Raw genomic sequence first — 12,821 nt, 5'->3', positions numbered from 1 at the left:
TCAGAGTTGTCCACTGAGATGGTGACAAACAGTATGGAGTTTCTGCCAAAGTCTTGAGGCAGCAGGAGGAAGGTTGCAGCCCGAACTTGCCTGGGAAATTATATATGTTTGTATACAAATGCTAGAAGTGTTCGAAGTAAAATTGGTAAGTTGGAATGTTTAGTGTTGGGGGAAAACAGACATTGTGGGAATTTCAGAAACTTGGTGGAATGAGGAGAATCAGTGGGACACAGTGATTCCTGGATATAAGTTATATCGGAAGAACAGGGAGGGAAGGGTTGGAGGTGGGGTGACTCTGTATGTCAGAGAGGGTATACAGTCCAGTAAGACTGAGGTCAAAGAATTAGATTCCCTTCTAGAAATGCTTTGAGTCGAAATAGAGGGCCCAAAAGGAAATTTAACTATGAAAGTTAGTTATCGGCCATCAAATAAAAAGATAAGAGAATGATTATAATATGATGGAAGGATTAAAGATAGCAGCTAAACGTAAAAACTGTGTCGTAATAGATGATTTTAACTACCCGCAGATTGATTGGGTAAATATATGTTCGGGTCGAGAGAAAGAGATTGAGTTTCTAGACACTTTCAATGACTGTGCTATGGAGCAGATGGTCTCAGAACATACCAGGGGTGGGGCGATCCTAGATTTGGTCCTAAGTAATGCCCAAGATTTGGTGAGAGATGTAAAAGTGATCGCACCACTTGGGAGCAGTTACCATAACATTATTGATTTCACCATTTGTATAAATAGAGAGTTGCCCCAAAAGACCAGCACAACCACGTTTAACTTTAAAAGAGGTAAATTCTCTGAGGAGGCATGTGAAGAAGAAACTGAAAGGAAAGGTAAATACAGTCAAAACCCTTGGGGAAGCTTGGAGGCTATTTAAAACTACAATCCTTGAAGCTCAGATAAAATATATACCACAATTTAGGAAAGGCACAAACGGGTATAAGAAAAGGCCTGCATGGTTAACAAACAAAGTAATGGAAGCTGCAAAAGTTAGGAAGGACTTCTTTAAGCAGTGGAAAGCTAGTCCAAGTGAGATTAATAAAAGGGAAAACAGGCAAATCAAATGAAAGACTGTGATCAGGCAGGCAAAAAGGGACTATGAGGAGCATATTGCAAAAAACATAAAGACCAACAATAAAAATTTCTTCAAATATATTAGAAGCAGGAAACCAGCCCGAGAGGCAATGGAGCCCTTGGATGACCAAGGGGTAAAATAATTACTGAAGGAGGATAGGGAAATGGCTGAGAAACTGAATGCTGGAAAGCCCAGCGCCGGGCCTGATTGCAGCACAGACAAAGTTGCAAGGAAAATGTGGGATGGATTTCCATTAAGGTCCTTATCTATCTGGCCACAGAGACCTTAATGGAAAATCCATTCTGCATTTTCTTTGCAGCTTTGCAATCCCAGAAGAGCTTCCTGCTACAGCCAGCAAAGACAAGGCAGAAGGAACTGGGAACTTTAATAGCTTTGGAGCTTCAAAGGGTGAGGGCAGGATGGGGAGGAGGGGGAAGGAAAGCCCTGGATGGGCCAGTTCTGGCGAGCGGGCCAGACATTTGACACCCCAGGCTTACATGTTATTTATATCTTTAAAAATTGATAGCAGTGAAAATAAAACATACAGAATGTATTTGGCATTTTCCCTGCCTCTGTGAACGAAAGCTTCCCATTTCAAATGACATGTCAAGGTTTTCTGAGGACATGCCAGTGCAAAGGGATTCTTCAGGGTGACCAAAATAAAGTTTGCCTGAGAGTCTCTGAACAGTAAGCATCAACCTTCCCTTCAAGCTTTTTGTAGAAAAGAGATTCTGAATTAATGCAAGCAGTTACCCACCAAGTCATGGGAGTGGCTTGCGGCTAAGTGACAGAACAACATTTTTTCATGAAGGAAACCCCAGGTTCAATCCGCAGCATCTCCAAAGGGAGGGACGGTGGCTCAGTGGCAGAGCATCTGCTTGGGAAGCAGAAGGTCCCAGGTTCAATCCCCGGCTTCTCCAAAAAAGGGTCCAGGCAAATAGGCATGAAAAACCTCAGTTGGAGACCCTGGAGAGCCGCTGCCAGTCTGAGTAGACAATACTGACTTTGATGGACCTAGGGTCTGATTCAGTATAAGGCAGCTTCATATGTTCATATGTTCAAAAGAATCAAGTCAGCAGGTGTCATGAAGGATCCTGGCTTCAAACTTCGGAAAGCTGCTGCCAATCTGAGCAGACAATACTTCCCTTCATAAGCAGTCTAACTCAGTATACAGCTTTGTGCATTTTAGAGTCTTGAGCACAAGGCCTCCACAAAGTCATGGAAGAGTTCAAGCTTCTCTGATAGACCCATCTCAAAAACATGGTAAGTTGGTGCCTCTACAACCCCTCCCCCCCCCCAAAAAAAAGAACATAGTAAGGCTGGTTTCACTGTGCTTCTACCACAGAAGCAGCAGATATGCCTAGGAAATGTTTCATCTCATTCCTGTCTTCCCACTCAGCAGGATCATCAATAGGTTGTCTCTGTTTCATCCTGATCTCCGAACATAAGTATGTTCAAAAGAGACAAAAGATAAAGCATGAGTGACAGACTATGTACATTCTTCCCCTAGAGTTTGACTGACAAAGGCTGAAGGATTGCCAGCTGTGAAAAGCACACCCAAGCTACTGGTGTACACACTACTCATTAAAATCATAAAAATAAATGTATACTGTGTGTTATCACTGGGGGGGGGGCAAGAACATTGTTCTCAGATTGCCTCCCAAACATCAAAACCTATTTTTATAAGACAACAACTCTCTTTCTTAAACAGGTCAGCCTGGTTCTCAGTGATGCAGGTTTTAAATATATACACATACAGAGAGAGAGAAACCAGAATTTTTTGTGCCCTGAACAAGACATGAGCTGATTTAGCAGAGTGATTTTGATTTTAGTAAACGAAATTTACAATATACCCATGTTGATTTGTCATTTCAATATCAACAAACGTGGTAAAGGCTCTATCAACTGGCATGCATGGGGAATAAGAGTTGTTGATTTAGCCAAATACTGGTTCACAAGGCTTTTATAACACAGCAGTACCAACTGGGTGGTGGCTGTGGCCAGATACAGCATGGACACATCACTTGCTAAGCACTGCCACAACAGACATGGATAGAAAAGGCAGGGACTCTCTGACTGTTTCTCTTCCCCCACTTCTAGAGCAAACCAAGGAACAGCAAGCAGAGCATCCAAGCTTGCTTCCAGGCATGAGCACTGCTTGTTCAGCAGTAGTGCAAGCAAATGGCATCAATGGCTGAAAAACACCCCCTGCTCTGCTGCCACTGCCACCCATCTTTCATGGGAGCTATGGCGACTCCCTGCACTTCCCCACCTACTGTCGTATGAAAGCAAGCCGAGGAAGAGCAGTGAGAGGCTTCTCATAAGAACATAAGAGAAGCCATGTTGGATCAGGCCAATGGCCCATCCAGTCCAACACTCTGTGTCACACAGTGGCAAAAAAAAAAAATCCAGGTGCCATCAGGAAGTCCATCAGTGGGGCCAAGACACTAGAAGCCCTCCCACTGTTGCCCCCCAGCACCAAAAATACAGAGCATCTCTGCCCCAGACAGAGAGTTCCAACAATATGCTGTGGCTAACAGCAACGGATGGACCTCTGCTTCATATGCTTATGTTCTCAGACAACTCATGACAATGGGCAGCTCTGGCTTTGAATCTGGTGGTGCCCATGGTGAAGGGAGTGTCTTTCAGCCAGCTCCCAGCCATAAGGACTGATTGTTCAGCAGCAGCACAAACTGACATCACCCTGAAGCCTGTTTCTCTCACTTTGCTTTACAGCAGGAAGTGGACAGCACAGTCTGCCATGCCAGTTAATCAAGTTTGCTGATTAACAGGGTGCTGGCTAACACAGCTTTTACTGTACTTGAACTAAAATAATTGATTGGGAAACAATAAGCATTGTTTAAAAGTCACTGACAAACACGTTTACAATAATACTTGCACAAATTAAAAGAGGAGAAACCCCAGAAAACAGAAAGCTGATGACACACTAATATGGTCATCCTAAAAAACTGGTGTGACCATAGGGTTGCCAAGTCCAGTTCAAGAAATATCTGGGGACTTTGGGGATGGAGCCAGGAGACATTGGGGGTGGGGCCAGGGGCAAGGTTGTGACAAACATAATGGAACTACAAAGTGAGTTCTGGCCATCACGTTTAAAGGGACTGCACACCTTTTAAATGCCTTCCCTCCACTGGAAATAATGAAGGATAGGGACACCTTCTTTTGGGGCTCACAGAACTTGACCCCCTTTGGGAAGAAGCACTGGATGCTATGCTACAAATTTGGTGCCTCTACCTCAAAAAGCAGCCCCCACCCCCGAGCCCCAGATACCCGTGGATCAATTCTCTATTATCCTCTATGGGAATTGGTCTCCATTTGGAATAATGGAGTACCCAGCAGACATTTCCCTCCCCCTGCTGCTTTCTGACCCTGAGGTGGGCGGAGGGCCTCCAAACTGGGGGATCCCCTGCCTCCACCTGGGAATTGGCAACCCTATGTGCCCAAAGGGTAAGGCATAAACTGAAGGGCAATAGCCAAAGGGTTCCAGATTAACAGTTTGCAGCCTAGAGTTATTGTATGAACCCACCATGGGATTCAGAACTTTTCAGGATGCAGCCTTGTTTTTCTGTTCTAGACCATGGGGCAGCGGAAGGAGGGAAATTCATGCAGTTTTTGTGAACAAAGCCATCCACAGAGGGGCCTGTTTGTCCCAGAGCCAGAAACAAAGAGCCCTGAAAACAGGAAAAACAGTACTCCCACGAACATTTTCAACTGCAAAAATGTGGGATTTCTCTTGGCAGTTTCACGATCTGAAGAAGCTACACATTTTCAGGCTGGACAAAATTAATGGGGAAATAAACCTCCATTATTTAAATTATTTCAAAAAATGCATGCTATGGATAATCCTGTACAGAGATACAATGGACTATTGCAGGAAAGCCATTACTGAGTCAGTAACTGGTAGCAATCTTCTATCTGGCTGCATTATTGCTGAAATATATTCTCTGCTATTAAACTTTGTTATTGTCTCATTAAATTATACTAAGAAATGGGGGAAAGACCTGAATATGATCTAGATGAATGACAATGATATGGCCTAATGTTACTCCTAAATTAATCACTGAGTTCAAAAGACTTTCTCCCCCAAAATCTCATTTCAGTGCTATCAAGGTCTTCAGATTCTGCCTATTTTATATGGAAGTAATGAACATGATTACTGGAGATGTGATACATTAAAAGATGATTTGCTGCATATTTTTTAGACACATCCCCAAATTCAGGGGTGTTGGTTTGTTTGTTTTTTGACAAGCTGTAATTCAGTTTATTCATGACATGTTATTCAGAAATATATTCCTCTGGAATCCAAGGTTACTTTAAACAATATGTAATCCCCCAGAGATTTTGTTCTGATGTTACTTAAGGCTGAGAAAATGGCAATAGTCAAAATTTGGAAGAAGACAGAATCACATCTAGAGGAAGTTGTTTTAATAACATCTGGCACATTGTGCTGCTGACAGAGTTGCCATATCAGAAATGTCAAAAGAAATAATTCTTACAGTTTGGATAAGTTTCAGTAATGTCCACTACTATGTATTACTTTTTTGAATAAAAAGATGCAAGTCAGCGAAGTTTTCTATTTGCCTTCTGTGAATTCATATAATTGTTTGCCTGTACTGTCTGGAAATTCATTTGTTAACCAAAAGGACAAAAAACACACTGTGTATACTAGATTCCAGCAAATGTGATCAAAGGGAAGTTCATTGGTTTGGAACAGCAGGAACATTCTTGCACATAAAGGATGTCTGTCTTTACTACCTCCCCATTCCTGCAGCAGCCCAAAATTCCAAACCCACCTCAAAAAAAATAATGTTTATGCTCCATAAGTGGAAATCCTTCCATTCACAGAAATGCTCTGGTTGAGTGGTAGACTGCTCAGAAGAAGCCAAAGAAGAAGAATACTTCTGAGGCAGTGAACAGAATTATCCCTTATCATAGACTAGTTTGTACTGGGGTTTGGTGTTATGTCCTTGAAAATGTGCCCTCATGAATAATGTCTCGTCATCACTGATATACTGTTAATAATATGGCGGTGAGGCCTATGTTTATAAGAACTGTTGAGCTGTAGTGGAATCATATTGCTAGTCTGGAGATTATATGGAGTGCAGCTATGGAACCATGTGGTCATGGACTGGGGTTGACTATGTGGTAGCTATGTGGGTCATTTGATGTCTTCTTGTAGGTATAGACTTAAAAGCAGGACGAAGACATAGGCTTTAATTATCGGACTGCAATTTCTAGTCCAAATAAAAGGATCAGGAATGTTGTGGTAAGTGCTCCAGTTGATGGTATGAGTGGTACTATGGTTATTGAAGTGATGGGGGTTAATAAAATTAGTAGATGGATAACTGTTAGGTTGGTGATTAGCCATACACCTAGGGCTAGTGGGCAGATGAAGCGACTTACTGTTTTGATTAGAATTAGAATTAGGGGAGTTGGGGTACCTGTTGGAAATATATGTGCTAGGGCTGTGGCTGGTTGGCTACACAGGCCTGTTAATACCGTAGCCAGTCAGACTGGTACTATGCGGCCCATGTTTATGAAAAGTTGGGTTGTTGGGGTGAATGCGTATGTGAGCAGGCCTAGTAGTTTGATTAATAAGTAGTAACATATGACCAGTGTTTCCTCTAAGCTGAGTTAGCGTGAGCTAGCTCACAGATTTTTAGCCTCCAGCTCACACATTTTTGTCTTAGCTCAGGAAGGATGACTCCGGAGCACAATAATTTATGCAGTAGCTCACAACTTTAATCCCAGTAGCTCACAATTTTAATACCAGTAGTTCACAAAATAGAATTTTTGTTCACAAGACTCTGAAGCTTAGAGGGAACATTGCATATGACCATAAAAAATGGTAGAGACCAGGCATGGCCAGGTTTATTAAGTGGGGTTATAAGCTGTTTGGTAAATTTTAATATATGTCATATTTGGGTAATGGTTGTGCAGTTTGGAATTAAACAAGATTGTGTGGAGATAAGCAGTGTTGGTAATAATATGATTATAATTAACGGGATACCTAGTGTTTGTGGAATTACGAGTTGTTCAAATAAGTTTATCATCATGTTTATGGCCAGGGGGCAGGTGGGTATGGGGTGGTAGTTTGGTTAGGTGGAGTAATGTGGTGGAGGTGCAGAAGTATAGGCTTTAGTAGAATGAAGATGATTAGTCATAAAATGATGAGTGTAAAAAATCATGGGGCAGGGTTGAGTTGTGGCATTGCCTCCAGGGGCTTGATATGCCCTTCTCTGGCTTAAAAGGCCAGTGCTTAGATAAAGCTACTTGGAGACAGTTGAAGTATTATGGTTGATCAGTTTTCAAACTCTTTAAGGGCTGTGGACTCCACTATGATTGGCATGAAACTGTGGTTTGAGCCACAGATTTCTGAGCACTGCCTATAGAATAGGCCTAGCCACGTTCTTGCAAATGTTGTTTGGTTTAGGAAGTCAGGGATGGTATAAGTTTTGATGCCTAGGGCTGGGATAGCTCAGGAGTGCAGTACATCTTCAGCTGATATTAATATGTGCCAGTTGTCACTACCCTTACCTTGTTAACAAAGCAACTGTCTCATAACAAAAGCTAAATTATACTAAATGCTGTTAATGTACACTTAGAATACTAGTTTAGTGGACTGGAGATTGACAGCATGCATTTGGTGGCCATACGCTATGATTTCTCATGACACTTTGCTAGACCGATGATTCCAGAGGAATTGCCATGGATGCCAGTCTTAGTGCTAAGCAGAAAAAATTGCAGATGTATTCAAAACTTGAAAGAGAATTACAAACGACTGCATTCTATGCTAACATAGCACATGTATTTTTATTTTCCATATTCTAAAGGGGAAGAAATAAAAATTAAAGATAGAAGACAAATTACATAGGGAACAAAAGAAAGCACATATGGACATAAGCATTTCATATAGCCACAACATATCAAACCTCCAGCATATTTGGATATCAAGTTATTTATAACATCAAACTCCTTAGTAGTATATTATCAACATAGCAGTGGTGGGGTGGAAAGACAGCACCAGTGAGGGGTTGGGACCAGAGCCAGGGTGGAGGGAATGATTGCCCAGGGTTTGTTTGTTTGTTTGTTTGGGGGGGGGGGGGTTACATATAGGGCATTGCCTCCTTTTATCCTCTATCTCCCCTCTCTTTCCCCTTATCTCTTACTCTGCGCCTGATCTCTTTGGTCCCTATCCCTTCTTTCTCAATCTATCCCACCTTCTCTGATAAACATCCCTACTCCTACTACATAATGCTGCAAATTTTCTTATACAGAAATTCTCACACTACGCATTTTGAGTAAAACATTTTTCCAATGGGGAAAAAACTGAAAAAGTTGTGGGGGGAGGGGCGTTTCTCCCCTCCCTGCAAATCCAGTTTTTCCCCATGACCTTCACATCTTTGCTGTCATCATAGATGGGTATTTGACTTGAACCCCTCAACATTTCACTGCTGGACCCAGCCCACATGGAAGCCATGTTGACAGCTGTTACCTGCTCTTGAAATTCCCACAGGCTCAACAACACTGGGGACCAGTGTTCCCTCTAAGCTGAATTAGTGTGAGCTAGCTTACAAAGTTTTAGCCTCCAGCTCACACATTTTTGTCTCAGCCTAGGAAGGATGACCCCAGAGCACACTAATTTATGCAGTAGCTCACAACTTTAATGCCACTAGCTCACATAGTAGAATTTTTGCTCACAAGACTCTGCAGCTTAGAGGGAACATTGCTGGGAACATTCTGTGGCATGACCAATTGTTCACAGTTTTGAACATCACTGGATTTTAAAGTCTGGAAATGAACTATAAGAACTGAAAGGTGTGTTCTTTTACTTAAAAAAACCCCCCATAAACTCTGTGATAGGATTTGATTTCCAACCCCATTCTGTTTTTTCACAAAGTGATTAAAGAAAAAGACAACCAAATAGTTCAATTCTATCCACAATTGTGGATGTTTTAAAGCACCTAAAGATAACATGCTAAAAGTTTACTTGACAAGAATACTTGAAGAGTGAAAATATCTGAACTGGAAAAAAATTCAGCCATCCCAGCTCTAACTTAGGACTCAAGGCTGTGCTTCTCACTATTTTTGTCAAGGCTATTTAGCTGAATGATGTTGGTACTAGTAAACAACAATACATGAAAATTATTAATCAGAAAGCTTCAAGAACAAGTTGTGAAAACTGAAGACCAGTTTTATAAATTTTCATGTACATACTCCTGCACGTTATTAATCAGACTGTATTCTTTAAGATTAAAGTTGTAAGAGTTCTTCTTCAAACAGGCATGATTAATGAGAACTACTGGGTTGCTTATGTTTCCCCAAACCTTGTGTCTCTTCTCCTAGCATGAATATCAAATGGGAAAACTGCATCTCTTGCACGTCTCTCTGTGACCTGGCTGCTAAACAGGTCTCTCACAGAGAGAGGACAGTGACAGCAAACAGATTCAACTGAAGCAAATTAAGCAATTACTAGCTCTTCCTGGAAGTTTGCAGAAAGGGCTATAATTTTTCATATCTAAATGTGTATCTTTTCCAGACTAGAGATCATCAGCATGTCCAAGGAAGCTCCTCACTCATAAATGATTTATACATAAGCATAGAGAAAAGGAAAATATTTAAAGGAGTTTGATTTTCATATCTTTTTTCAAGTGTAAAAATAAAAGTGCAGTTCCACTTGAGTAAAGTTTTTAAAAGATACTTCTCCATAGTGAAACTTTTAATAAACATTCACCTAAATGGAACAAACATTTCTCCACACTTTGAAAAAACCTTGTATATGCTAAATCATGTCTGGTATTATCCAGGCAGCAATCTGCATTTCCCAACCATGCCTCCATAACAAACCTAAGGCACATTCTAGGACTGAATCTGCAAGAAAGGTGTTATCTATACGGTGTAGGATTTAAGTGTTCTTTCAGCATATACACCTCACAAATTCAGTCTTAAACTTCCCATTTGAAAACACTAAGGGGCCCTTGTTAAGCAAATCTCTTTCAAAGCAGTCTTGTAACACATAATGAGTCTCTCCAAGTTCTTTGGCCATTACGTTCTCAAAACTAGTAATGGACATCACTAAGCTTGAGTGCCTGTTTAAAAAACACCATCTGAGTTTGTAATGACAAGTCCCACATGGGTTTCATACAAATAACACTACAAAGATTTCTTCCAGCATCTGCTTTAGCCTGAGATTTACTTAACATGATTTCCTCTAAGAAGGGCATGACAGCCAAGTCAAAGAGCTGCAGCTTTCTCCCTTGCTACATCTCCAGTTTTATGAAACTTTACCTGTTTAATTTCTGCCTTGGGCAAAAGTCCAAAACTGCAACCAGAAAAAAGTGACAACTCTAACAGCTTTAATACTCAGAATGTGCTTCAGTCAAGAGGAAAAGAGCCTTTTTATAGGAAATAAACAGTATTATAATATTGAACCTCTTTCTAAATGAAGCCCATAAAAACCAAGGATCAGCAACCAAGCACTCTTGAGCAACTCACTGAATCTCCAGCTACCTTGCTTTATACATTTGTTTAAGAAAGGAGAAGACTGTAATACAACTGTCCTTTCTTCTTTGTGTCTTTTCAGAAAAGTAAAAAAGTGGCTTCATGTCATCTGGATTCATCATTAAGTCTGACAGTAGATTTCTTTCTTACTCACATAATTCAACTATTTAAAAAATTCCAAAGAATCACCTCATAAAGGGCACAGATATCTGCCACACAAACATTGAAGTAATTTCCTGCTAACCATCATGGCCACTTCAGGCCATCCAGATCACTGTCACACAAACTATTGCACAATACAACCTTTTCAACATACAATGGTTATTTTTGGAAAATAAAGTTCCTCTTAAAGAGGTATGGAATGCATACGTGGACCATGCAAAATTCACTTTCACTACAAATAACTTCTTCCACAGCATGCTAATAACTCCACTGCAGACTTATCAAAGGCTGCTGTCCCTTGCTGCTTATACAATGTGGTATGGTGACAAGTTGCATAACCAGTAACTGCTGGGGTTTGAGGGGAAAATCTGGATTCTGGAGTCCAACAATTGTTTCCCAAGCCAGCCTAGGCTTTCTCTGTCTTTCCATTGGCCCAACACTCAAGAAGCATCCTTAGACGAGCTTGCTTACCCAAGCCAACTCCTTTCTGAAGGGTTTTCAATGCCCCCTCATGTTTTCCGCTCCTGAGCAGGTCGTCCAAGTCGACTTTCAGCCTGGCCACGCTAGTCTCTTTATCCAAGCATTTTCCCAGCAAGTCACAGAGCACGACGCTGCACTGCACAGTTCTCGAACCCAGGAGGACGAGCTTGTCCCCACAAACGCAGCACTTGGAAGGCGAATCTTCCCCCAGACATCTTCTGCAGAAGGAATGGCCGCACGACACGGTCACCGGCTCCCACAAAGGAAAGCGGCAAGAGGGGCAGACAAAAACCTCCATGGCTTGTGCTCCCGCACCTGGCCGGGCCCGTGGGGGGCGTGTGTGCTTGAGAGACCGACTAAAGAAGTTCTCTCGCAGCGCCGGGTGAAGGGCAGCCCCCTCGAGAAAGAAACCCCATCAAAAAGAAAGAGCGGGCGTGGGCGAGCTGGGCGAACTCGGTGCCTAGCCAGCTACCCTGCTCTTTTTGCCTAGTGACCGTGCTGCGGACACTTGGCCGAGGGCTGACATTCCTCTGCCTTATTTGCGCGCTTTCGGCAAAACCAGGAGCCAACTACCAGGCTCTTAAAGACACACGCACTGGGCTAACTTTCCTGCTTCCGAAGGATGGAGAGATGCGGCATCGACGCAGGGGGCTTCTGGTTTCACTTTCCCTTCCGTCTAGTCAGCCGCTTTGCTGCACTAGTCTCTTCTCCTGGCTCAACCGACAACATCCACCCCCTGCGATGGACTTCTTTCGAACAGAATCGCGAGACGCAAGTTGACTTTTTGTCCCTCCCGGGACCTTCGACCCCTTCACTCTGCGAGCTGCTCTGGAAATGGAGCTAACCGGTTTCCGGGGTAAGACAACCAAGCCGGGAGTTGCGGCTTTGCGTCCCTGCCTCCTTCAAGGGTGAGTTTCAGCCGGATCATCTACAGAGCCCGGAGTGCCAGTTGGGTGACGAGCAAAACGCAACGCCGAGCTTCCTTGCTCAGTTTCTGGGGCTCTCTTATTTCACCTCGGATATCCTTTCATCTACCAGCGCCCGATAGGGGACGGGAAGAAAACGGCGTCCTGTACTTAATTGGGGGGGGGGGGGGAGGGAGAAAGAGAGAGAAAAGGAAAGAGTGGACAACAGGTGCACGAATAACTTTTCAGTCGCAACGTTCGTTCCTTTTCTTCCAGCCCGATTTCTCCGCCTCCACCCCCCCCCTCCATCTACTTTGGAAGAAGCTTTTGTTTCTTTGCTTACACACGCACAAAGCTCCCCGCACATTACATAAAATCTGGAGCCGCCCCATGTGATGTGATCAAGGAGCGGCCCTATTGGCTGCCGGCTTGTGCCCGCCCCTGTTGTGAAACGCGTTGTGGGCTGCGTTTCATAATCCCTGAAATGATATGATGGGGGGGCGGGGCGCGGTTGGACGAAGCCGCCCCGCCCAGCGAAGCATCCCTCTCGGGGTAGCTGCTTTGCCTTTATCGGAGGAGCTATAGAGAGTTCTTTCCCAAACAAGGAGACGCGCTCCTGTCTGTCACCGTCGTGATTTATTGCAGTCCGCCGTTCGCGCGTGACTTG

General features: G+C 43.0%; 1 protein-coding gene across 2 annotated transcripts in view; it reads right to left on the bottom strand.

The window, feature by feature from the left end:
- LOC132572812 (LON peptidase N-terminal domain and RING finger protein 1-like) overlaps positions 1-12,494 on the bottom strand; it is a 50,954-nt gene extending 38,460 nt beyond the window's left edge. Inside the window, exon 1 of one of the 2 annotated variants that reach the window (XM_060240272.1) lies at positions 11,241-12,494. In XM_060240272.1, the coding sequence (XP_060096255.1) occupies positions 11,241-11,547 (307 nt within the window). In that variant the 5' untranslated portion in view covers positions 11,548-12,494. The remainder of the gene's footprint in view (positions 1-11,240) is intronic. The other variant, XM_060240273.1, reaches the window with a different exon arrangement.
- Between the last annotated feature and the right edge of the window lie 327 nt (positions 12,495-12,821).

The sequence above is a fragment of the Heteronotia binoei genome, chromosome 5 (assembly GCF_032191835.1).
Source record: "Heteronotia binoei isolate CCM8104 ecotype False Entrance Well chromosome 5, APGP_CSIRO_Hbin_v1, whole genome shotgun sequence".
Lineage (NCBI taxonomy): Eukaryota > Metazoa > Chordata > Lepidosauria > Squamata > Gekkonidae > Heteronotia > Heteronotia binoei.
The sequence above is the reverse complement of the archived record's forward strand: the minus strand, read 5'-3'. Positions and strand labels throughout refer to the sequence as shown.